Source organism: Lithobates pipiens, unplaced genomic scaffold (assembly GCF_037356315.1).
Source record: "Lithobates pipiens isolate NorthernLeopardFrog02 unplaced genomic scaffold, aLitPip1_a1.2 Scaffold_22, whole genome shotgun sequence".
Lineage (NCBI taxonomy): Eukaryota > Metazoa > Chordata > Amphibia > Anura > Ranidae > Lithobates > Lithobates pipiens.
The window spans coordinates 27014945-27041412 of record NW_027507784.1 but is presented as its reverse complement, the minus strand read 5'-3'; the positions used below and the strand labels follow the sequence as shown (position 1 = coordinate 27041412).

General features: G+C 49.2%; 1 protein-coding gene across 1 annotated transcript in view; it reads left to right on the top strand.

Moving 5' to 3' along the window:
- The window catches only part of LOC143925636 (guanylate-binding protein 3-like), a 211294-nt gene that overhangs the window by 54714 nt on the left and 130112 nt on the right, over positions 1 to 26468 (top strand). Inside the window, exon 5 of the mRNA XM_077450102.1 lies at positions 2872 to 2981. Coding sequence (XP_077306228.1) covers positions 2872 to 2981 — 110 coding nt within the window. The remainder of the gene's footprint in view (positions 1 to 2871; positions 2982 to 26468) is intronic.

Genomic DNA, 26468 nt, shown 5'->3' with positions numbered 1-26468 from the left:
TGAATACACTACAACACATGACATCACTTCTGATTTTTTGTTCTGTCGTACGAGAATTTTCGTAACTTTAGTAAACTCTTCATGTTCGATATGGGACTAGCAGGCAAAAATAAGGACAATCTGTTGTCCGATTTTCAGGTCGTGTGTATGGGGCTTTAACCCCCCTAGCGGTAATCCCGAGTCTGGCTCAGGTTAGGAATTTACTGATAGGAGCGGTAACCCCGAGCCAGACTTGGGATCGCATTGCTGGATACAGGGAGGACACAGGGAGAGTTACTTACCTTGTCCCCTGGATCCAGCAATGTCCTCCGCGCTGTGTGATCGAGCTGTCCTCCGCTCGATTCAGTGCCGAATGCTGCCGAGCTCCGTTCCCTGCGACGTTACGGCGCACGGGAGCGGAGAACGGCGGCAAATTCAAAAAAGTAAAAGTACACAAAACACACACAGCACTGTAATCTTACAGATTACAGTGCTGTATTACAAAATTACACACCCCTTTGTCCCTAGTGGTCTGTTCAGTGCCCTGCATGCACTTTTATATTATACAGTGCCTTGCGAAAGTATTCGACCCCCTTGAACTTTTCAACCTTTAGTCACATTTTAGGCTTCAAACATAAAGATATTAAATTTTTAATTTTTTGTGAAGAATCACCAACAAGTGGGACACAATTGTGAAGTGGAACAAAATCTATTGGATATTTTAAACTTTTTTAGCAACTAAAAAACTGAAAAGTGGTGCGTGCAAAATTATTCGGCCCCTTTTCTTTCAGTGCAGCAAACTCACTCCAGAAGTTCAGCGAGGATCTCTGAATGATCCAATGTTGTCCTAAATGACTGATGGTGATAAATAGAATCCACCTGTGTGTAATCAAGTCTCTGTATAAATGCACCTGCTCTGTGATAGTCTCAGAGTTCTGTTGAAAGCGCAGAGAGCATCATGAAGACCAAGGAACGCACCAGGCAGGTCCGTAATACTGTTGTGGAGAAGTTTAAAGCCGGATTTGGATACAAAAAGATTTCTCAAGCTTTAAACATCCCAAGGAGCACTGTGCAAGCGATCATTTTGAAATGGAAGGAGTATCAGACCACTGCAAATCTACCAAGACCTGGCCGTCCCTCTAAACTTTCAGCTCAGACAAGGAGAAGACTGATCAGAGATGCAGCCAAGAGGCCCATGATCACTCTGGATGAACTGCAGAGAACTACAGCTGAGGTGGGAGAGTCTGTCCATAGGACAACAATCAGTCGTACACAGCACAAATCTGCCCTTTATAGAAGAGTGGCAAGAAGAAAGCCATTTCTCAAAGATATCCATAAAAAGTCTCATCTAAAGTTTGCCACAAGCCACCTGGGGGAGACACCAAACATGTGGAAGAAGGTGCTCTGGTCAGATGATACCAAAATCGAACTTTTTGCCCACAATGCAAAACGATATGTTTGGCGTAAAAGCAACACAGCTCATCACCCTCAACACACCATCCCCACTGTCAAACATGGTGGTGGCAGCATCATGGTTTGGGCCTGCTTTTCTTCAGCAGGGACAGGGAAGATGGTTAAAATTGAGGGGAAGATGGATGCAGCCAAATACAGGACCATTCTGGATGAAAACCTGTTGGAGTCTGCAAAAGACCTGAAACTGGGACGGAGATTTATCTTCCAACAAGACAATGATCCCAAACATACAGCAAAATCTACAAAGGAATGGTTCACAAATAAACGTATCCAGGTGTTAGAATGGCCAAGTCAAAGTCCAGACCTGAATCCAATCGAGAATCTGTGGAAAGAGCTGAAAACTGCTGTTCACAAACGCTCTCCATCCAACCTCACTGAGCTCGAGCTGTTTAGCAAGGAAGAATGGGCAAGAATTTCAGTCTCTCGATGTGCAAAACTGATAGAGACATACCCCAAGCGACTTGCAGCTGTAATCGCAGCAAAAGGTGGCGCTACAAATTATTAACGCAAGGGGGCGGAATAATTTTGCACGCCCCACTTTTCATTTTTTTATTAGTTAAAAAAGTTTCAAAAATCCAATAGATTTCGTTCCACTTCACAGTTGTGTCCCACTTGTTGGTGATTCTTCACAAAAAATAAACATTTTATATCTTTGTTTGAAGCCTGAAATGTGGCAAAAGGTTGAAAAGTTCAAGGGGGCCGAATACTTTCGCAAGGCACTGTAAATACTGTTTTTTTCTGCCTGGAATTTGGAGATTGTCCATAGCAACCAGAAAGTCTCCCTTTTTCAGTGTTTTAGGATTTGATTACATTATTGAATATTTTTTATTATTCTTATATTATAAACTTTATCATACCCAGGATGTCTGCTAGACTCTGGTTTGAACATATTTAAGAGAGTTATTCCTAAGAATTACAGGACTACAATATAAGACGCCAAATTTCCATGCAAAATAATTGTACCGCTTTCAGCACCTAAATCCAGACTGAATCATACCGCCAGGGAGGTTAATGTCTGCAAGAAGAACAGGAGAGGAGGGGATCTTCTAAAAATAGAACTAAACCCCCCTATCCTTTTCAGCCAAGGAAGCTGCCATCTTAGCCTCGGATTGATCTGCACCTGCCATGATGCTGTGCATGTGATCAGTTATGACAGCAGCCATTTGATGGTTTGCCAGTTTGGTTGAAAGCATATGTGACAGTTAGAATTGCTGGCATGCCAGGAATGTAACTGCTTTTTGAAACTGTTAAATTGATGAGTTTGGCTCCCCTTTAAAATAGATGTAAGCCACAATTAAAACTTGACAGACGAGCTAACCATCCATCATTCTATCCAAAACCAAACATAAAAGTTATACCCTGCAATTTCATAGTTAGCTGATTCAATGTTTCCATAAATGTAATTCTGTTTATTTTTAGGGGAATGACAAAAGCGACATCAGGATTTTTGTCCTTGCTGTCCTGCTTAGCAGTGCCTTGGTCTACAACAGCAAAGGAACCATCGACCAGGACGCCATGAACAAATTAAAGTATGTTTTTATAGTAGACTACAAGAAAATATAGCAGATGACTAGTTGTGGACACTAAGCATGCTACACTTGCCCAAACAAACTTACAGTAGTCAAAGTACCATTCATAAGACGTGTGTAGTCCACCCTGTTCTCCTGCTCCCATGCTGTTATCACAATTGCTAGAAATGTCAAGCTATGTGATGGAGAGATCCAAAGTAACATTGTTAATATACATTGATAAGACAGGAGCAGGCCCGGATTGGCCATAAGGCTATCCAGCCCCCTCTGTGCTCTCCTCCTCCCTCCTGTGCACTCCACCTCCCCCCATGCTCTACGCTGCCCCCCTGTGCCCTCTGCCTCTCCCCCTGTGCTCTTCACCCCCCCTCCCCAGTGCTCTCCAGCCCCCCAGTGTCTCCACCTCCCTTCTGTGCTCTCCAACTCCCCCATGCTCTATGCTGCCCCCGTGCCTGCCGTCTCTCCCCCTGTGCTCCCCACCTCCCTCCTGTGCTCTCTACCTCCCCCATGCTATCTGCTGCCCCCCTGTGCCTTCCACTTCTCCCCAGCGCTGTCCAGCCCCCCCCCCCTGTGCTCTCCATCTCCACCCAGTGTTCTCTAGCCCCCCGTGCTATCCAGCCCCCCTGTGCTCTCCCCCTCACTCTTGTGCTCTCCACCTCCCCCATGCTCTAAACTGCGCCCCCTGTGCCCTCCGCCTCTCCCTCTGTGCTTTTCACCTCCCCCCATGCTCTACGCTGCCCCCCTGTGCCCTCCGACTCTTCCCCCTGTGCTCCCCACCTCCCTCCTGTGCTCTCCACCTCCCCCATGCTCTCCACTGCCCCCCTGTGCCCTCCACTTCTCCCCAGCGCTCTCCAGCCCCCCCTGTGCTCTCCACCTCCACCCAGTGTTCTCTAGTCCCCGTGCTATCTAGCCCCCCCTGTGCTCTCCTCCTCACTCTTGTGCTCTCCACCTCCCCCTATGCTCTACGCTGCCCCCCTGTACCCTCCGCCTCGCCCCCTGTGCTCTCCACCTCCCCCTGTGCTCTTCACCTCTTCAATGCTCTCCGGCCCCCCCCAGTGCTCTCCAGCACCCCCCAGTGCTCTCCAGCCCCCCTGTTCTCTCCATCTCCCTCCTGTGCTCTCCACCTCCCTCCGTGCTCTACGCTGTCCCCCTGTGCCCTCTGTCTCTCCCCCTGTGCTCTCCACCTCCCCGTGCTCTATGCTGCCCCCCTGTGCCCTCCACCTCGCCCCCTGTGCTTTTTACCTCCCCCTGTACTCTCCACCTCCCCCCATGCTTTACGCTGCCGCCCTGTGCCCTTCGCTTCCTCCCTCTGCTCTCCACCTCCCTCCTGTGCTCTATACCTCCCTCCTGTGCTCTCCACCTCCCCCCATGCTCTACGCTGCCCCCTGTGCCCTCTGCCTCTTCCCCTGTGCCCTCTGCCTCTTCCCCTGTGCCCTCTGCCTCTTCCCCTGTGCCCTCTGCCTCTTTCCCTGTGCTCTCTGCCTCTTTCCCTGTGCTCTCCACCTCCCCCTGTGATCTTCCCCTCCCGCAATGCTCTCCAGCCCCCCGTGCTCTCCAGCCCCCTTCTTCTCCACCTCCCCATGCTCTACAATGCCCCCCCGTGCCCTCTGCCTCTCCTCCAGTGCTCTCCAGCCCCCCAGTGCTCTCCACCTCCCCCATGCTCTATGCTGCCCTCTGCCTCTCCCCCAGTACTCTCTAGCCCCCCCAGTGCTCTCCACCTCAAACATTCTGCCCCCTGTGACCTCTGCTTCCCCTCCAGGTGCTCTCCAGCCCCCCTGTGATCTCCACCTCCCCCATGCTTTTTGCTGCCCCCCTGTGCCCTACGCCTCTCCACCTGTGCTCTCCACCTCCCCCTGTGCGCTTCCCCTCCCGCATTGCTCTCCAACCCCCTGTGCTCTCTAGCCCCCCCCAGTGCTCTCCAGCCCCCTCTTCTCCCCCTCCCCCATGCTCTACACTGCCCCTTGTGCTCTGCACCACCCCATGCTCTACGCTGCCCCGTGTCCTCTGCCTCTCCCCCAGTGCTCTCTAGCCCCCCCCAGTGCTCTCTAGCCCCCCCCAGTGCTCTCTAGCCCCCCCCCCCAGTGCTCTCTAGCCCCCCCCCCCAGTGCTCTCTAGCCCCCCCAGTGCTCTCTAGCCCCCCCAGTGCTCTCCACCTCCCCCATGCTTTATGCTGCCCCCCTGTGCCCTCTGCCTCTTCCCCAGTACTCTCTAGCCCCCCAGTGCTCTCCAACTCACCCATGCTGCCCCCTGTGCCCTCTGCCTCTCCCCCAGTGCTCTCTAGCCCCCCCCAGTGCTCTACACCTCCCCCATGCTCTACGCTTCCCCTCTGGGCCCTATGCCTCTCCCCCAGTGCTCTCCAGCCCCCCCCATTGATCTCTGCCTACCCCCTGTGCTCTCCACCTACCCCCTGTGCTCTCCACCTCCTCCCATGCTCTCTGCTGCCCCCCTGTGCCATCCGCCCCCCCCAAGTGCTCTACAGCCCCCCAGTGATCTCTGCCTCCCCCGATGCTCTCCATCTCCCACCATGCTCTCCGCCCCATGCTCTCCTGCCCTCCCTGTGTTTTTGCTTCCCCCTGTGCTCTCCAACCCCCCACTCCCTGTGCTCTCCAACCCCCCACTCCCTGTGCTCTCCAGCCCCCCCCCATGCTCTCCTCTTCCGCTTCCTCCCTGTCTTCTCTGCCTCTCCCCTGTGCTGTCTGCCCTCCCCCATGTTCTCCGCCTCCCCCCACAGTGCTCTCCAGCCCCTCTGCTTCTTTCCTGTGCTCTCTCCCCCCCCCCACTCTTCCCAGTCCCCCTCACCCCACGCACTTTTGCCGGGTTTCCCTCTCTCCTCTCCCATCAGGATGGAGAGTGGGGAAGGGGCCAGTAAAGATGTCATGGGCTACTCATTCCAAAATGTCTGGGCCTATTTTTTTGTCCCAGTCCGGGCCTGGACAGGAGATAGAAAGATCTAAGAGGTGCACCTCTTCAGAAGATTTCACCTCACTTTCTGTCCCAATGACAAATGTTTTTTGAAAATTTGGGTTTTTTAGTAAAACAAGGATTGGGAGCAAGCATCATTAGAGAGGAGACACGTTTTTCCCATATCAACTCATACAGGAGAGAATTTCCGTTCCTAGGGGTAGATTTCATCTCACTTCCTGTCGTCTCCTTCCATTTGCAAGTAGGAGACATTTGTAAGTTAGATGTTTGAAAGTAGGGGCCTGTTCTATATGCTCTGTAGAAATTTGGGCCCAAGGTGTTGGTGTTGCCACAACACTGTAAGCCCTTAAAGTGATTCTTGGTGGGTGCTGGAACCTACCTGCTGTGAACTATTATATCAAGAGTTGTAATTACATGACATTGTTGAACAGTGGTAGAAAAATTGGGCCTTTGGTGGTGGTGGTGCTGGTGCCATAACACTATAAGTCCTCACAGTTACTCTTGGGGGGCGCTGGAACGGGCTCTGCTGTGAAATATTATATCCAGAATTGTAATTACATGCACCTGTTGAACAGGGGCTGTAAAATTGGGCTTTAGGTACTGGTGCCACAACACTGTAACCCCTCACAGATACTCTAGTTGGATCAGCAGGATCATTGAGGTGGAGGAAGAGGATAGTCAGTCAGCATAACAGGATAGTCACTCAGCATCAGCATAGGCAGTCTTGAAGGGATCTGACATTTAAAAAAAAAAATTATTCAGTTACATCAGCTTCAGGTGCTTGGTAGCTGGTGGAGATCCAAGACTGATTCATCTTTATGAAGGTCTGTCGATCAACCGAGTCGGTGGACAGGCGCACCATGTGATCGGTTACAAAGCCTCCAGCAGCACTGAATGTGCGTTCTGAAAGAACGCTGGATGCAGGACAGGCCAGTATTTCAAGTGCATACTATGCAAGCTCTGGCCAGTGATCCATCCTCAAGACCCAGAAACCCAGAGGATTTCCGGTGGGAAAGGTGTCCAAGTTTGACCTTGCCCCTAGGTATTCCTGGACCATGTAAATCAGATGCTGGCCATGGTTGCTGCAACTGATCATACCTTTGGGCTGCAGACTAAAAAATTGTCTGAATGCATCGGTCAGATGGCCACCTTCTCCACCGCTCCTTCTGTGACTGACCGAAGCCTCAGCAACACCTTGTCCAGGACCAGGAATTTGTAATCTCCCAGTCTCTGGGAACGCACTTCACAGACCTTTCTGCAAGACCTCCCAGAGATGTCTCATCCTCTGCTCCCTCTGCGATGGCAAGATAAGGTCGGCAACTTTACCCTTGTACCGTGGATTAAGGAGAGTTGCCAGACAGTAATGATCCCTCTCCTTGATCCGCTGAATACGATGATCCTTCCGCAGGCTTTACAGGATCAAGGAGGCCATGCAGCATAGGTTAGCTGAGGTCACTAAGGACGACATGATCTGCAGCCACCTCCTCCCAGCCACTTACAAATCCACGGGTTTCTTGGGACTGTAAATCATCCCTAAAGACAGCTGCTGATGCTGAGTGCCAGGCTCACCCTCCATGCTGACACAATCCTCCTCCTCCTCCTCCTCCTCCTCCTCCTCCTCTTCCTGTGTGATCGGTGAGCCAGCAGGAACACTGTCTGGATAAAGGGGGCCTTGAGAGGCAAGGAATTCCTCCTCTTCCTGCCTCTGTTCTGCCTCAAGTGCCCTGTCCATTATTCCATGCAGTGTGTGCTCCAACAGGTGGACAAGAGGTACAGTGTCACTGATGCATGCGCTGTCACTGCTCACCATCCTCGTGGCCTCCTCAAATGGTGACAGGACAGTGCATGCATCCCTGATCATGGCCCAATGGCGTGGTGAAAAAAAAATAAGCTCCCCTGACCCTGTCCTGGTGCCATAGTCGCACAGGTACTCATTGATGGCCCTCTGCTGCACGTGCAGCCGCTGCAGCATGGCCAACGTTGAGTTCCACCTGGTGGGCATGTCACAGATTAGGCGGTTCTTGGCCAGGTTCAATTCCTTTTGGAGCTCAGCCAGCCAAGCACTGGCATTATATGACCGGCGGAAATGCACACAGACTTTTCTGGCCTGCCTCAGGACATCCTGTAAGCCCGGGTACCTGCCCAAGAACTGCTGCACCACCAAGTTAAAGCGGTTTGGTACCTAAAAATGAAACTTCATGTTATTAAATTCACCAGATAGCATACTTAAACGAACCCTGAAAAAAAAAAATATTCTTTACTTACCTTTTATTTCTGATGTTTCTGCTGACTTCCTGGTTGTCCTCCTGTGAGAGTAGGCGTGGTTATTGTCCTCGCAATGGTCCCTGGGAAATTTCTAAGCCATTTCCCAAGAATCCATGGGGGACAATGAAATTGCGAAATCTCGCGAGATTTCGTTAGGACGCCGGTCACGTGACGAGAGTGTGTACGAATTTGCCATTTTTAAAGTGGGCAGGCAGCTGTATCTGCCATTACCACTATTGCACACTGAGCATGTGCGAGATGGAGCGGAGCATGCTGGGAGCCGAGCGTCATCGATATACAGGAAGTAAATGCCTGTGGGCTTCAGACGTCCACATTTAAAATGGAAAACGCCAGAGCAGTTTTTTAAAAGTCATCCCGAGGAAAAGAATCATCGCGCCGGGGGTCAAAAAAACGCTGGACGTGGATGCTAAGCGAAGGTAGCAGTCGCCCACCTGTGACACAGGTAAGAAAAAAAAAAAAGAGCGGAATCCCCCTTTAAGGACGTGAGCCACACAGGGCACATGACTGTTGTCCCTGATGGAGGATGGAGAGGAGATTGGTGCCATTGTCGCAAACCACCATTCCTGGCTTAAACTGGCGTAGCATCAACCACCTCTCAGCCTGCCCCAGCAGAGCTGACAGAACATCTGCCCCAGTTTGGGTCCTGTCCCCCAAGCACGTCACGCAAGCACCGCATGGCATCTTTTTGCCTGTGTACTTGCATATCCCCTTGAATGCCTACGGAGCACCGATGGTTCCGAGGACAAAGCACAGGAAGAGGCCATGGAGGAAGAAGAAGAGGAGGGGGTGGAGGAGAGAAGTGTGTCACAATCACCAGTAGTAACATTTTGGAGGTGTGGTGGCCGAACAACCTCCAACACTACTGCACCTTGTGCTGCATCCTTCCCAGCTGCCAGAAGAGTCACCCAATGTGCCGTGAAAGATAGGTAACGTCCCTGTCCATGCCTGCTAGACCACGAGTCAGCGGTAATATGCACCTTACCACTGACCGCCCTGTCCAGCGAGGCATGGACATTGCCTTCCCCATGCCGATAGAGAGCCGGAATCGCCTTCCGTTAGAAAAAGTGGCGTTTGGGAACCTGCCACTGAGGAACCACACATTGCACAAACTTACAGAAGGGGGCAGAGTCTACCAACTGATTTAGCCAAGCTAGCATTCAACCGCTGGGCATGTGGATGGCTGGGAGTGAACTTCTTTCGATGGTCCAGCAGCTGGGGCAGGGAAATTTGCCTGCTACAATTGGGCGTCTGTGTACCGCTAGAAGATTACCCGCAAGTACTTGGCTGTGACACACCTAATTCTATACCTTCATTCCTCTCAGTACAGGTTTCAGAGAGGACTGAAGGTATAGTGGGGTTGGAGATTCCAGCTTATGAGGAGCAAGGAGAGGTCAGCTTTGTTCTTTGGTGTGGGTCTTTAAGGTACGCTTGCCAACGAACTGCATGGCAGGTCAACATATGTCTGGTCACGCATGTGGTGCCCAAGCGGCTGATATTTTGGCCACGCGAGATACGCTTGAGACATATGTTGCAAATAGCAGCAGTGCGATCTGATGCACTAGTCTCAAAGGCCCACACCAAAGAACTTTTGGAATAACGCGCAGAGGCAGCACCCTGCACAGGCGGAGCTCTGCGGTGTGATTCAGTTGGTGCTCTGCCCTTAAGCTGGCCCCTGGAGGTCATCCTGCCTCATTGGAGATGTTTCTCCTCCTCCTCCTCCTCCTCCTCTCTCCTGTCAGGCACCCATGTGGAGTCAGTGACCTCATCATCCCCTCCCTCCTCATCACTGGAGCAAACCTGGCAGTATGCTGCAGCTGGTGGAACATGACTGCCAGACTGCTGTCCTTCTTGGGCATCCCCTCTCTCTGAGCTCACGCTACTGCCTTCCTCTAGCTGTGTATCATCAGAGCCTTCAAAACACTGGGCATCCTCCTGGAGCAGGTACCCAACACTGTGCTCAAGCAGTTCGGGGGACTCCTCAGGAGGACATGGTGGGTCTAGGGAAGGAGTGTCTGATGCCATTGAGATGAGGGAAGAGGCCGTGTTGTCAGCTGCTTTGTTAGTACCCTGAGCCTGGGTGAGAGAGGATGAGGAGGATGAAGAGGGCTTGGTCATCCACTCTACCAAATCTTCGGCATGTTGTGGCTCAACACATCCAGCTGACGAAAATAAGGACAAGCGTGTCCCATGGCCACATGCTGATGAGGATGCACCGCGTCCATGACCAGCACTGTTGCCTCTAGACACAGAGCCTGCTTTCCCTCTTTTATTGCCTCATGACTGTCTGCCTCTCCTTGTTGGCCTTCCCGACATACTAATGGCCTGCAGGAGATGAGAACACCAGCAATTGGGGTAGCTTCAGGTGTACACTGTGCAGGTGGCACAATACACCGACTGTAACTGCTGTAGCTGCCTGTGGTATAGGACCAGAACAACACCAGCAACTGGGGTAGCTTTAGGTGTAAGCATTATTATTAAGCATTATTAAAATCACTGCTCCCGAAAAAATGGCAGTTTTAAAAACTTTTTTTTTGCATTGATACATGTCCCCTGAGGTAGGACCCAGGTCCCCAAACACTTTTTATGACAATAACTTGCATATTAGCCTTTAGAATTAGCACTTTAGATTTCTCCCATAGACTTGTACAATTTCCTGACAACCTATCTTTTTTGAAGGCCCTTTATATTTATAACACATAACATGTACATACCAAGAATTGCACTCCAAAATAAATTGAGGAAAGGGTAAAATAAAAAAAGGTATTAGCTGTGGTTTTAGTAGTGTCCACAGAGGAGAGAATTGGTTCTGGCAGGGATGTGCTTGGCGATAACAATAGTAATTATCCAGGCAGCAGGCAGGAATATTGTCTATGGTCAGCACAAGGATATTGTCAGCACAGCCAAAGCATTTGTCCATAGAAATTGTCCAGGCAGAGACAGCCAGCACAGTCAACATATTGGTCCTGGTACACTGTTACCTGCAGACACTCATTATTGTACCGCTCTCCAGCCCTTCATAAACATACTGTCTCTTGCTACAGCTAATTATTTCCATAGTCCAGGTAGCAGGCAGAGGTGTGGTCAGTTCATCCGGCAGGCAGAGGCATGATGGCAATAAGTCAGCAGCAACAGGCTGACAGCCTCAATCAGGTAAGACCTGTGCACAGGGGCACAGGGGTAGAGGCTTCTCCCACCAAAATCTTTTTTGAAGCCTCCAGACTCCAGACCCTAATCCAGAAATGACAAAACCTGAGGAAACAAAAATATTTGTTTTATCCATCCAGAAAAACAATTCTGGAGCCACTCACATGTGTACTATAGTAGCAGGGCAACAAATCAGTCAAAGCGTTAGGCAAAAGCATAGTTGAAAAAACAGGCCAGGGTGAGTTCACAATGAAGCAGTCCAAATGGTAGGCAGAGGCATAGTCAAAAAAAAGGCCAGGGTCAGTTCACGTGGAAGGCAGTGGCATGATTATTTGAGGAAGCGTGGAAAATGGCTTCCGTGGATTTGGTGTAGATTATGTATGCATTATAAATAGCCAAATTAATTTGATAAATTGCTACTTTCTTGTACCAGAAACAGGTCCTCCTTATTGACAAATAGGGCTGAAGCATCTGGTCCAGGTATAACTGATAAACTTTGTTCAGCAGTGGGTATGCCAGGTCCCATAAGTTTTCCAGTTGTGCCCATGTAGGCCGATGTAGGCCGGGAACTTAGCTGTCTGGAGCTGGGAATCTCTTCCTATGTATATGCGGAACTCATACAGATATCCCATGGCTCTATCGCAAAATTTATAAAATGTTATTCCGTATCTGGCCCTTTTACTAGGAATATATTGTTTTATTCCTAGCCAGCCTGAAAAGGGTACCAGAGACACACATATATGTTGATCGGGAAAATCGTTGGGAAAATAAATTTATGAGTGGGTGAATTTTACATAATTGATTGTAATTTGGATGATATCGGGGGAGGCAATGGACTTGTGATGTTGGTAGACAGTAGTCATGTCCTTAATTTTTTTTTGTAAGCCCCATGTTTATCGTGATGCCCATAAATAATTTGAACTCCTCCAAAGTCAAATCTCTCCACTCAAACGAACGGGCATATGATGATTGGGGGTTGTTGGCAATATGCTGCTAGGCATATAGATTGGTCTGGTCCACAATAAATTTCAGCAAAATGTCCGGCAAAAATAGATAAAAGCAGTAAATTTGGAGAAATTGTGGGTTTCAGCCTGCACAACTGGCTGTGCAGTGAAAGAGGGAATACTTGATGATCCCGAGTCGGAAGGCAGCCATGTTGGGTTGGCAAGACCAGCTGAGTGGTATGTAGCGGCCCTAGTTCTATGGGGGCATGACACTCCAGTGCTGGTAGTTGGGGGATTTTTAAGCTCCTGTGCTGGTACTTGGGTATGATGCGGCAGCGCTGGTACTGGGCCTGGGCATTTGTTCCCGGGACCTAACGATGGTGGCAGCGCTGGTACTGGGACTGGGAATTTGATCCTGGTTGCTGGCAGCTGCTTGGTTTCCAGAGCGCTGTGCCCTTTTACCTTTGTGGACCCATTCATACTCCAAATCATTCGCCGATCGGCTGCTATCAATCGGTTCAAATGCTGAATTTTGTTCGGTATCAGAATTGCCATTGGAATCTAATGAGAACCTACCGCTGCTCTCATCAGTCATGGAGAGGATCTGGAATGCCTCCTCACTGCTATATACTTTTTTGGACATGCTGCTGATGGCTGTGCGACGGTTGTCAGATCACAGTCACTGATGGGCTGTGCGACGGGTGACAGATGGGTAGCAGGTGATGGCCACTGATGGGCTGTGTGATAGGTGGCAGGTGACGTTCACTGATGAGTGATGATGGTGTGACTGATGATGGTCACTGACAGGTGACTGGCTATAGTCACTGGTGGGTGACGGGTAAATGGCGATGATCACTGATGGGTGGCGGGTGACTGGCAATGGTCAGTGATGGGTGACGGGTGACTGGTGATGGTCACTGATGCGTGAAGGGGGACTGGCGATGTTCGCTGATAGGTGAAAGGTGACTGGCGATGGTCGCTAATGGGTGACTGGCCATGGTCACTGAGTGACGGGAGACTGGCGATGTTCACTGATGAGTGACGACTGACAAGCCACGGTCATTGATGGGTCACGGGTGGATCGCTGATGGTCACTGATGGTAGTCTCTGATGTGACAGGTGCACTTTATGGGGTGACTGTTGGGTGACAGGGGACAATGGGGTGGGGCAGGCGTTTTGCTTAGTGCAGACACTGACAGTACATAGATCTGTAACTCACTGTTCATGACTCTTCTCTCCTCACACCGGAAACGGTGTGTGAGGAGGAATGAGCCAGTAGAAGCTAGTTACCGGTCTTTGTTTACATTTGTGATTGGGTGTGAATGGATCACAGCCGATCACATGGTAAAAGCCACCAGCCAGTGGCTGTTTACCACTGACAGTGATGAGCAGTGTTCCCAGAACACGCTTCCACTGAAATGCACGCTCGCAATCGCACACATGCGCTGTGTGCAATGGGGAAGTACCATCTGTGATCGGCCGTGATCAAGTCAAGATCACTTGGTAAACAGCCATGCCTATTGGCTGTTCGCCCCTGTTGGTGACAAGCTGTGTCGGGACGCGCTACCACTGACAGTGCAGGGATGCGTGCACCTGATCGCACGCATGCCCTGTTTGACTGGGATGACATCATATGACATCATAATCATATTTTGTTCTGTATATATGTATGTTTATTTATTAATATACCAGGAGGACATTGTTTAGCCCATTTGCACTTCCTGGTAATATTATGTACATTGTGTAATTTATGAATAAAAATTGTATATTATTGTGTCCATTTGTGTCCGGAGTTGATGGATGGTCATTTAAAATCCCACCCACTCAGGGGGAAGCCTTTTTTTTTTTTTTTTTTGACATCATATGACATTGTCCCAGAATGAAAGCTGCACTGCCCCTCTGTTATTTGATGGTGGGCGGCGGCAAGCGGATAAACAACTTGAGTTGTTTTTTTTTTTTTTTTTTTTGCTTTTTTCATTTGTTACCATTTAACCCTTTATACTAGCCATAATGTGGTAGTATGCACCGCATATTAGTACAATATGGCAAATTTCCATGGATAATGATCCCCATCAGCGCTTCACTATGTAATCTATGCTGATCTGTTCCCAGGGTCTGGAAGGAACAGGCAGGGGGCGATGGAGACCCCATGATTTATTCTTTTCTGTTTTGCTGTGATTGCATACTGGACAGGAATTGATGTAAGCGTGGCAGTCTGCCTTGAGGGTAGGCCACCAAAAGGTTCACAAAAGCAGATCGGTGGTTTTGGTTACCCCGAAATGCCCTACTAACTTGTTGTCATGGCGGAGTTTGAGCACAGGAACTCTCAGTTGAAGGGGCACAAACACAGCATGGTCAAGGAAGAAAAGTCCGCCCTTTTCTTGCAGATGTTCTCCTGAGGGCAATTGGTCTAGAGAGGAGGCCAGTTTAATCCTGGACAAGAGGTCATCCGTAAGTAGGAAGAAATTATAGGCAGGGAGTATCGTGTCCGTTGTTGGCAAGTTATCTGATGTGGGATACATGCGGGATAGAGCATCAGGTTTACAATTCTTGGATCCCAGATGGTACGTGATATGCATTTGAAATCGGGTGAAGAAGAGAGCCCATCTGGCTTGTTTAGGTCTGAGACGCTTTGCTGTACGGAGGTATTCCAAATTCCTATGATCAATGTAGACAAGTATAGGGTGCGAGGCTCCTTCCAATAGATATCGCCATTCTTCCAGGGCCAGTTTAATAGCAAGGAGTTCCCAGTCCCCTACATCATATTTCCTTTCGGCTGGGGACAACTTCCTGGAAAAAAAGGCAGCAGCTGAGAAAGGACTGCCCCAACTGCAATCTCTGAAGCATCGACCTCCAAAAGGTAAGGCAGGGCTGGGTTGTGATGACGAAGAACCGGGGCAAAGATGAATTGTTTCTTTAGTTTGTCGAAAGCTGTTTGTGCTGAGGGGGACCACAGAAAAAGTCTGTTTTGCTTGGTGAGTTGTGTGATAGGTGAAATTATTGACGAGAAGCCTTTGATGAATCTTCTATAAAATTTGGCGACTCCCACGAACCTCTGGATGCTCTTACAGTCCGAGGGTACTGGCCATTCAAGAACTGCAGTTACCTTCTGGGGGTCCATGGAGATGCCAGAAGTCGAAATAACGAGGCCAAGGAATTGTATGGTATCTTTCTCAAACTCACATTTTTCAAGCTTGGCGTAGAGTTTATGGGCTCAGAGGCGAAAAAGGACTTTTCGCATGTGGATGTGATGTGCCTCGAGGGAATGTGAAAAAACAAGAATCTCATCCAAGTATACTATCATAAAGAGGCCAAGAAAATCCCGAAATATGTCGTTCACCAAGTGTTGGAAAGTTGCTGGGGCTTTACACAGCCAAAATGGCATGACCAAATACTCAAAATGTTCAAACCTAGTACGAAAGGCCATTTTCCATTAATTTCCCTCTCTTATCTGTATTAAATTGTACCCCCCCCCCCCCCCAGTCCAATTTTGAGATAACATTAGCAGTGTGGAACATCTGAATGAGCTAAGGGACTAGAGGCAACAGGTATCGATTCTTGATTGTGATACTGTTTAATTCTCTGTAGTCGATACATGGTATTTAATAATTTTCCTTGTTTTTCACAAAGAAGAGTCCAGCGCCAACAGGAGACGTAGAGGGCTGGATGAACCCTTTCCTAAGATTGTCATTAATGTATTTTCGAAGGACTTCTAATTCAGGCTCAGAGAGTGGAAAAATTCTCCCCAATGGTATTACAGAACCAGGAAGAAGCTCGGTGGGGCAATCATACGGTCGGTGAGGCTGCAGGAATTCAGCCCCCTTCTTGTCGAAGACGTCCAGGAAGTCTCTGTAAACCTGGGGGAGAAGAGTGTTGTCATCTGTGGTAAGGGGTTGAACCATCAAACAGGCTCGCTGTGAGAAACAGTGGTGTAAGCAATAGGGTGAGCCAAAAGACACAACTTCAGTGGACCAATCAATCTGTGGCTGGTGCTGTCGAAGCCACGGTAACTCCAAAATAATTGGAAAAATGGGGGAAGAAATCACGTCCAGCCGAAGATATTTCCGATGGTCTGCTTCGGTGGTGGCCAATATGATGGTGGTCTAATGGGTTATGGGACCCAAGGTTGGTGTGGAGCCATCTGCCAGATATACGGTAAATGGCTGGGGCTTTTTCAATAGTGGGATTCCATACTTTTTGGAGAAGTGGATGTCAATAAAGCAGCTGCAAGCCCCAGTGTCAATAATGGCTGCTACTCGGATTATCCTTTGGTATCTGCAAAGAGAGGCAGAGAGTGAGATGTGAGGATTTAGCAACGTACGGTGAAACAGATGGAGGTTCGAACCCCTTCTTCGGCCTAATGGGACATCCCTGAAGAAAGTGACCCGCTCCACCACAATACAGGCAAAAATTGTTCAGGCGATGGTGTTGTCACTCTTTGGGTGTGAGGGGTGCACGAACTAAGCCGAGTTGCATCAGTTCTGCGTCATGAATTGGGGTTGATGCATGGGTCTCAGGTGTGGAGCCATGGGTACTCATGGCAGTATCCATGCTGAGTCTGCGATCAAGCTGGATAGCCAACTGAATTGTAGATTCCAAAGTATCAGGGAGCCCCACTCTAGCTAATTCATCTTTGATGGGCACGGACAGGCCCAAGGGAAACTGATGGCGCAAGGCAGCGTCATTCCATGCAGTGTCTGCAAACCACTTACAGAATTCCATTACGTAGTCCTCAAAGGCGTTTCCTCTGTTGTAGAGAGGTCAACGCTGTTTCAGCCATGGTGGCTCATTGTGGGTCATCATAGAGGATTGCCATGGCATCAAAAAAAGAAGACAGTGAGTGTAGTATAGGACTCTCCCTTTCCAATAGCTGATGAGCCCATGCTTGAGGTTCTTCTGTAAGTAAGGCTACTACAAACCTGACCTGTGGATCCTCTGAAGGCTGAAGGTCCTAAGCTGTAAGGTAAAGTATAGTCAACGGGCATTCCTGAAAGCTTATACTGAACTTGCGACGTACCCCTGAAAAGTGTTCCGGCATAGCAACCCGTGGTTCAGGATCTGGAGTAAAGATGGGATGCTCCCTAGCCATAACAGGTGGTTCCGCAGGGCTCAGAACTGAGGGATTGGCCATTGCAGTCAGCTGACCTTCCAGTTGAAAGTACCCCTCTTGTATGGACGTCAGGGCCTAAGACACAGAGGCCACTTGTTGGCACAGGGCCTCAAAGGCATAAGCACTCCCCTCAGTCTCAGACATGGCTGGATTATTCTGTCAAGAGGGCCACATATCTGATGTGAGATGTGAGATGTAGTGATGGACGAACTTCCGACGGGACATTTCGCGAACGCGGACCGCATTGACTTCAATGGGAGGCGAACTTTGCAAACCTACAGGTCAAATTTGCAGCCACAAAATAATTAATAGCTGTGCAAACATAGTTCCACCACATGGCCAATGACATAACACATGTATGAGGTGAATCTGGGATCGACAACTACAAGCATTCTTTTTTTATATGGGAAATTGTTGTGACAATTCAGGACTGTGGAGCACATGAAGGCAATGGAGGAGAGGGAAGGTCAGGGTAGGCAAAGAAGAGGGTGCAGGAGATGATCACCAGCAGCGTGACATACAGCAATGACACCTGCACTGTGATAGAGAGCACTGACATCAGCAGCGTGACATACAGCACTAACACCAGCACCGTGATAGAGAGTACTGACATCAGCACCGTGATATACAGCACTGACATCAGCACCGTAAGCAGCCTCAGGAGGAAGTCAGCATAGCACAGGGATGGTGGGAGCCCCTCATAATGAGCATAGCACAGCAGAGGTACAGCCCCAGGAGGAAGTCAGCACAGCACAGGGATGGTGGGAGCCCCTCATAATAAGCAGCCCCAGGAGGAAGTCAGCACAGCACAGGGATGGTGGGAGCCCCTCATAATAAGCAGCCCCAGGAGTATGTCGGCATAGCACAGGGATGGTGGGAGCCCTTCATAATATGCACAACAGAGGTACAGCCCCAGGAGGAAGTCAGCACAGCACAGGGATGGTGGGAGCCCCTCATAATAAGAAGCCCCAGGAGAAAGTCAGCACAGCACAGGGATGGTGGGAGCCCCTCATAATAAGCAGCCCCAGGAGGATGTCAGCATAACACAGGGATGGTGGGAGCCCCTCATAATGAGCATAGCACAGGGATGGTGGGAGCCCCTCATAATATGCACAACAGAGGTACAGCCCCAGGAGGAAGTGAGCACAGCACAGAGATGGTGGGAGCCCCTCATAATTAGCAGCCCCAGTAGAAATATGACACCGCTCAACCTCTTCAAAGAGGAGGGTACGGGCATATAGTACGTTGTGCTTTTTTTGGACAAGGAAGTGAGCCAAATGAAGAAAGAAGGTCTGTGTGCTCGATTAAAAAAAATTGTTTATCGACATATACATGGTCTACTGGTCACGTGTTGAATTCCTCCGAGATCCATGCCTCATTCATTTTTAGAAATGTAAGGTAGTTAACACTGTCGTGAGCTAGGCGAGTACGCTTATCGGTCACGATCCCCCATGCTGCACTGAACGTCCTTTTTGGACAGGACACTGGACGAGGGGCAAGCCAACAGTTCGATTGCAAATTGGGCAAGCTCTGGCCAGAGGTCAAGTCTGCCCACCCAGTAGTCCAGGGGTTCATCACTCCTCAGAGCGTCCACATCGGCCGTTAACCCGATGTAGTCGGACACCTGATGGTCTAGGCGTTCCCTGATGCTGGATCCGGATGACACCTGTCGATGGGTCGGCTGAAAGAATGGCCTCATATCCGAAGTCACCAACACATCTTCAAACCGGCCTCTTCTTGCAGGCACTGTTGGATTGGTACCCGCAACTCCTTCTCTGGGATTGGGAATTGCTCCTCTGCCAGCGCACGCAAAAGCAGAATGCAGCATTTCTCGAAGCAAGGCCTGGAAGTGCTGCATTCTGACAGCCCTCTGTGACAGCGGTAACATTTCCACCATTTTGTGTTTGTACCGGGGGTCTAAGTACGTTGCCACCCAGTACTGGTCCTTGACCCTTATGCTTTTTATACGGGGGTCCCTATTAAAACACTGGAGCATGAAGGCCCCCATTTGCACTAAACTGGAAGCGGTGTGGTGGCCTGGCTCCTGCTCATCATCCAGGATAATGTTGTCCTCTTCATTCTCCTCTCCCCATCCACGCACAACAGGATCCCAGAAAGGTTTAAAGCATGCTCTTCTTGCTCCTCCTCATCTGCCCCGGCACCATCCTCCTCTGACTCCTCTTCAGACTCCTGTTGTTCACTTGTCTCAGAGTAGCCCCCCCCTGGGAATTCATCCAGCATTGCGACTTCCTCATCTTCCCGCTCCTGCTCATCCACAGCTTGATCAATGACACGACGCAATGCACGCTCCATAAAGAAGGCATAAGGTACCATGTCACTGATGGCGCCATGGCTGCGGCTGACCAGTTTGGTGAGCTCCTCAAATGGGCGCAGAAGTCTGCATGCATCGCGCATGAGCAGCCACTGGCGCGGTGAAAAATCCCCCAGCTCCCCAGAACCTGTTCTGCCGCAGAGTTCATACAGGTAGACGTTAACTGCACGTTTCTGCTGGAGCAGCCTATCAAGCAAATAGAAGGTTGAGTTCCATCGTGTCGGGCAATCGCAAATAAGATGTCTGACCGGCAGATTGTGTCGCCGCTGAATGTCAGCAAGGCGAGCCATGGCAGTGTAAGATCTTCTGAAATGGGCCGAGATTTTTCCTTGCCTGCCGCAAGATGTCCTGGACCCCAGGGTATTTGACAAGGAATCACTGCACGACCAAGTTTAAGATGTGTGCCATGCATGGCACGTGCGTGATTTTGCCCTGTTTCAATGCACTAAGCAGATTGGCACCGTTGTCACACACCACTTTACCAACTGTCAAATTGAGCGGTGTTAGCCACTGATCTGCCTGTGAACGCAAAGCTGAAAGGAGTGCCGGGCCAGTGTGGCTCTTGGCTTCCAGGCACAACAGACGCAGCACGGCATGGCAACGTCTCACCTGGCATGTCGAATAGGTTCTGGGGAGCTTGGGCAGCGCAGCTGAAGAGACGCTAGCAGCGGAAAAGGAGGAGTCAGCCGAGGAGGAGAGGGAGGAGGATGAGAAGGGCCAGGCCTGCATGCAATCCTTGGCGGTAAAACCAAATCTACACGGGTGCCACGGGTTACATGCTTGACAGCCGTCAGAAGGTTCACCCAGTGGGCAGTAAAAGTGATATACCTTCCCTGCCTGTGTTTGCTAGACCACGTGTCTGTGGTCAGATGTATCTTGGCACCGACAACATGAACATGGCCATATAGCTCTGGGATGCCCTTCTGTGAGAAATACTTCCTTCCTGGGACCTTCCATTGTGGTGTTCCAATGGCCACAAATTTGCGAAAGGCCTCCGAGTCCACCAGTTTATATGGCAGTAGTTGGCGGGCTATGAGTTCTGACAAGCCAGCTGTCAACCGTTGGGCAAGAGGGTTATCCGGCGTCATCATTTTTTTACGCTCGAACATTAGGCCCACAGAAGCCTGCCTTTTTGCAGAAAAACGTGAGCTTGGCGTGATGGAAGGTGGAGTGGAGGACAATTGTGAGGAGAGAGGAGAAGGAGAAGTAGAAGACGAGGCTGGACGGTGAGAGCCTGGAGTGTGGCTTTGTGTGTTCCGTTGCTCCCACTGGGCTCAGTGATGGCTGCTCATGTGCCTTCTTAAGGCGGTCGTCCCTAGGTGAGTGTTGGGCTTACCTCGACTAATGCGTTGACTGCAAAGATTGCAGATGGCAACGCTATTGTCAGCAGCGGACACGTTAAAAAAAGCCCACACTGTGGAGCCATGTGCCGGTGTCCTGGGAGCGCCAGATGTGACCGTACATGGTCGATGACTCGCTCCTGATACATTTGCAGTCTGCTTTGTCCCTCCTGTGCAATGTAAGTTATTCCTGCTTCTCCTCCCTATCTGCTGGTCCATATCTCCCTCTGAACTCCCCTCCTCTTCCTCTCTTGTGGGCACCCACGTGACATCACTAAACACGTCATCATCGACGTCATCTTCCCCACCGCTATAAGTAGAGATCTCGGAGTAGGCAGCAACACCGGGGACCAACCTCCTCCTTGGGCTGATCTGGGTACTGTCGTCAGACTGCTGAGTAGCGGTTGTTGCTACCTCCTCTTCCTGATCCAATACCAAGAGTGGCTGCGCATCAGAAATGTCTTGATATGGATCGGAAAATAATTCCTGTGACTCAAGCGGAAGGTATGTGGTGGTGGTGGTAGTGTCTTTGGGGTGAAGAAGAGGGTGCAGATCGAGAGGATGAGGAGGGTGCAGAAGAGTAAGGCTGAGTGAGCCACTCAACCAAGTCTGGTGCGTCCTTTAAAGTAATTGAACGCACCTTATGCAACTTCCCACTTTGGCTCAAGCCTGTTGCTCCTGCCCTACCCCTACCACCCCTGCGGAAGGGCCTGTCTCTTCCTCTGCCTGTCATTTTTTAAATGACCCTGTGACAAAACTCTCAGTCTCTATACTGATGAAGGACTGCTGCAGTATAGGGCAGCGGTCAGCAGTAGTGCACCTCAACGCTATGTATTGTGGACCTATACCAGTCCTTATAGAATAGCAGACTGTACCTCACTTAACCCTATGTACTGTAGCACCCTAGACCAGGTTACCAGTCCTTATAAGGACCTTTGTGGAACAAGTAGGTTATGTGTGACTGATTAGCAGACTGTACGTCAGTCCCTATACTGATGAAGGACTGCTGCAGTTTAGGGCAGCGGTCAGCAGTAGTGCACCTCAACCCTATGTATTGTGGACCTATACCAGTCCTTATAGAATAGCAGACTGTACCTCACTCAACCCTATGTACTGTAGCACCCTAGACCAAGTTACCAGTCCTTATAAGGACCTTTGTGGAACAAGTAGGTTGTGACTGATTAGCAGAGTGTACGTCAGTCCCTATACTGATGAAGGACTGCTGCAGTATAGGGCAGCGGTCAGCAGTAGTGCACCTCAACCCTATGTATTGTGGACCTATACCAGTCCTTACGGAATAGCAGACTGTACCTCACTCAACCCTATGTAATGTAGCACCCTAGACCTTACCAGTCCTTATAAGGACCTTTGTGGAACAAGTAGGTTGTGACTGTTTAGCAGACTGCAGCAGAAGGGCAGCAGTCAAGTATAATATTCTTTCTATATTTGGAAGAAAGAATATTATACGTGTACAAGCCTATTACCATACCACTGATACCAGTCCTGAAAAGAACCTTTGTGGACCTAATAGTAGCAACAGCTACTGATTAAACTGACCCTCACTGCCTCACACACATCTTCCTGCCTGTCCCTATATAAACTGACAAAACAGAGGCTGCTGGAACAATAACTTGAATAGCGCTTTTGTGGACCTGATAGTAACAGCCAATGATTAAACTGACTGTCCCTGCAGCACACACCGTCCTGTCCCTTTCTCTAAACTGACAAAAGACACTCAGGCTGCTGCAACAATCAGTAGCACAGCAGTGCCTCAAACCTATATCCTGAACTACACCTAACACCTATACCAGTCCTGAAAAGAACTTTTGTGTACCAAATAGCTAACGATTGGGGTCACTGCAATCTCTCCCTGCTCCACACAGCAACCTCTCCCTATAGTGACAGAAGAAAGAATGTAAAATGGCCACCAGATCGGGTGTATTTATAAGTTAGCGGGAATGTCCAAGTGTCCATGTGCTGTAATGTCTCAATTGGCTGTCCTGTACCCCATGATGGATGTGTCATCATAGGTCAAAGTTCTTTTACACAGTAAACACTGAAGTCCGCCGGGCAAACGGCGGCAATAGTCCGCCGATCGGGCGGACGGCGGACAGCCGAAATTCGCCGCGAAACGACCGCCGGGCGAACCGTCTGGCCATCAAAAGTGAGAAGTAGTGGGGAGGCCTCCCTTGCACCTCGGGCCCTTAAAGCCACTGGGGAAGGAGACAGAGACTTGGTGGGGACACCGAGTGGCAGAGTGCCAAGGGTATGGAGCACTGTGCAAGCCTTAGTCCGGGATCCAAGCCAAGGTCAAGTTCAGTTGGGCAATGAAGCATAAAAGGGTTAATCAGAAGAAGAATGGTCAAGATCCAAGTCGGGGGTTGGTTCAAATCTGGCAGCTGAGTACAAAAGGGGCAAAGGTTAAGGTACAAATCCGAGGTCAAAGGCAAGCAGCAATCAAGAGTAGTCAAGTAGGTTTCCGGATCACAACAAGTTTAGACAGATCACGCACTAGCACAGGAACAAGGGGGGACTGAAAATAATCCAGCAATTTGGCAGTGTCTGGGCTTAACAGGGAAGTTTGAGGTCACTTCCTGTGTGCCTCCCGGGCATTTTCCCGCCTTTTTCCATCAGGTTGATGTCACTTCCTGTGCGCTTCCTGGGTATTTTCCTGCCTTTTTCCATCAGGTTTAGGTCACTTCCTGTGCACGTCCTGGGCATTTTCCTGCTCTTTTCCAACAAGTCTCCTGCCCAGTTTCGGGTTGGCGCCCTGAGGCGTCTGTGTCGCATGTTCAGTTGGCATGGATTTCCTCTTGCGTCAAGGTGCCATTGGTGCATGCATAGTAAGCCGTGGACTCTTACACACCGGCTGTATCCACTAGACACATCTGATGACCGATCAGTGTATCAGCTTGCTGTGGGCACCATGACCAATCACAGCAGATCATATGACAATTGTAAACAATGGGTGGCTTTCTTCCGTGCCATCCCTTTTGCACAACTGTGTTGCTAGCTGTGATTGGTCACAGTGATCACATGGTACCAACAGGGCCAATAACAGCTAATAACAAAACACACCGAATCAGTTTCATTTAGTAAACATGGTAGACTATACCAGTGAAATTCACTGCTAAAATCATTCATACAGGGGGTCCCCGGGTTATGAACACAATGGGCGGCACGGTGGTGTAGTGGTTAGCACTCTCACCTAGCAGTAAGAAGCGTCGCTGGTTCGAATCCCAACCACGACACTACCTGCTGGAGTTTGCATGTTTTCCCTGTGCCTGCGTGGGTTTCCTCCGGGTACTCCGGTTTCCTCCCACAATCCAAAGACATGCAGGTAGGTTAATTGGCTTCTGTCCAAAATTGGCCCTAGTATATGAATGGGGACCTTGGATTGTGGGGACTGACGTGAGTGTGCAAGGGATAGGGACAATTGTAGAAACTCACTCAGGTTGAACTGGATGGACTGGTGTCTTTATTTAACCTTACTAACTATGAAAGAATACATTAGGGACTGTCCTCCTGTTTGTAATTCACAAATGTTCGTAAGTTGGCCGCGCATGCGCAGAGTGCCAATTATGGACATTTCCGATGTCCTGTCGAATGCCGTTCTGCGCATGTGCGGCAAATTATGGACATTTACGATGTTTTCCGTCATTTTCCGAGGCTCCGTGTCAGGGAGTGATTAGACCAGACTGTGTGGACTGCACAGAGGAAACCCAAAACACATGTGAGTGAAATAACAATGTGTTTATTATAAAATAAAAGGAAAGTGAAAACAAACAGTGCACTACCAACCACAACAAGTAATATATATATATATATATATATACACACAATAAATGGGAACTACCAGAGACGTCAACGAAAGCCAGGCCGAGGTCATACACCGGGGAATCAGTAGAAGGGTAAGGACGGATGGATGGGCTGCAGAGCAGGGATCTAGGTAGCAGGAGACAAGAGGGACAGGTCCAGGATGGGCTCAGAATCAGGAAGGAACAGGTCAGGTAGATCCAAGGTTCCAAGGTTCCAAGGTTCCAAGGTTCCAAGGTTCCAAGGTTCCAAGGTTCCAAGGTTCCAAGGTTCCAAGGTTCCAAGGTTCCAAGGTTCCAAGGTTCCAAGGTTCCAAGGTTCCAAGGTTCAGGGCACATGTAGAGAGCGATACTAAGCCAAGCATGTTAGGGCTTTCCGGGTATTTATAAGACTACTGATTACCCTCACGTAACAGCTGATCGCAGCAGGTGCTGTCTGCTCCACACTGCCGGAGTACACCCGCTGGTGGGCGCTGGTACTACAGTCCAGGGATCCAATAGTGCCACCAGGAGGTAGGTCCTCTTATTACAGGCCCTGGGTGTTAGAAGACACCCGCTGGTGGACACTGGTACTGCAATCCAAGAGATCAACAGCGCCACCAACGGGTGGACCTATTCATGACACTCCGTCTGGCCACGCATGCGCAGAACGGCCGATGTCCGTGCAAAATGGCAGAGGGTCCCCGCAGCCCCCGGTTCCTAAGTAGGAAATGTTCATAGGTTGGGCGTTCGTAAGTCGGGGACCCCCTGTATTGTGAAGAAAAAAAAACCTGATCACTTCCCCAGAGTAGTACAATGTTATTATGATAACACTGTATTTCACTGGTCACAGTGGGGTTTATTTACTGAAGCTGGAGATGGCAAAATTAGTTACAATTCTGCAGAGAAACCAGCTTCCAGGTTGTATTGCTAAAACCGAATTAAACCAATATTTTCTGCTAAGAGATTATACCTTTTAACATCCCTTGTGGTCTAACCTGTGTTTGCCATAAGGTCAATGTTTTGGTCCACTATGGATTTACTGTATGTGTAATTGTCACCTATATTTTGTACGTTATTATTATTGTGTATCTTTTGATTTTGTAGTTCTCTTTTTATTAAAAAAAATAAAAATAAAATGTATTAAACAAGCTGAGGTTAGAAGCTGATCGATTTCTCTGCATAATTGTGACTCGTTTTGCCCTCTCTAGCTTTTGTAAATAAACCCCAATATGTTAAAAAAAATTGTTAAAAGAAATGTAATACAAAGATAGAATTAGAAAAAAAATACTATTATTATTATTATTTTCTTTTTTTTACATACTGTCACCAATCAGTGTCCCTGATCAGTTCCACACTTGTTATATGATTGTGCTGTACTGCACTGGTGACAGTATGTAAAAAAAAAAAGAAAAATTGTAAAAAAAAAAATATTTTTTTGTAATTTCTTTATTTTCCAAAATATTGTGACAACAAAATTACAAAATCAAATATAACTCGCCATGCCTCTTACTAAATACCGTGGCCTGTCTATGTTTCCAAAATAGGTCATTTGGGGGATATTTGTACTGTCCTGGTGTTTTAGGGCCTCAAGAAATGATCAATACATCAGGATTGA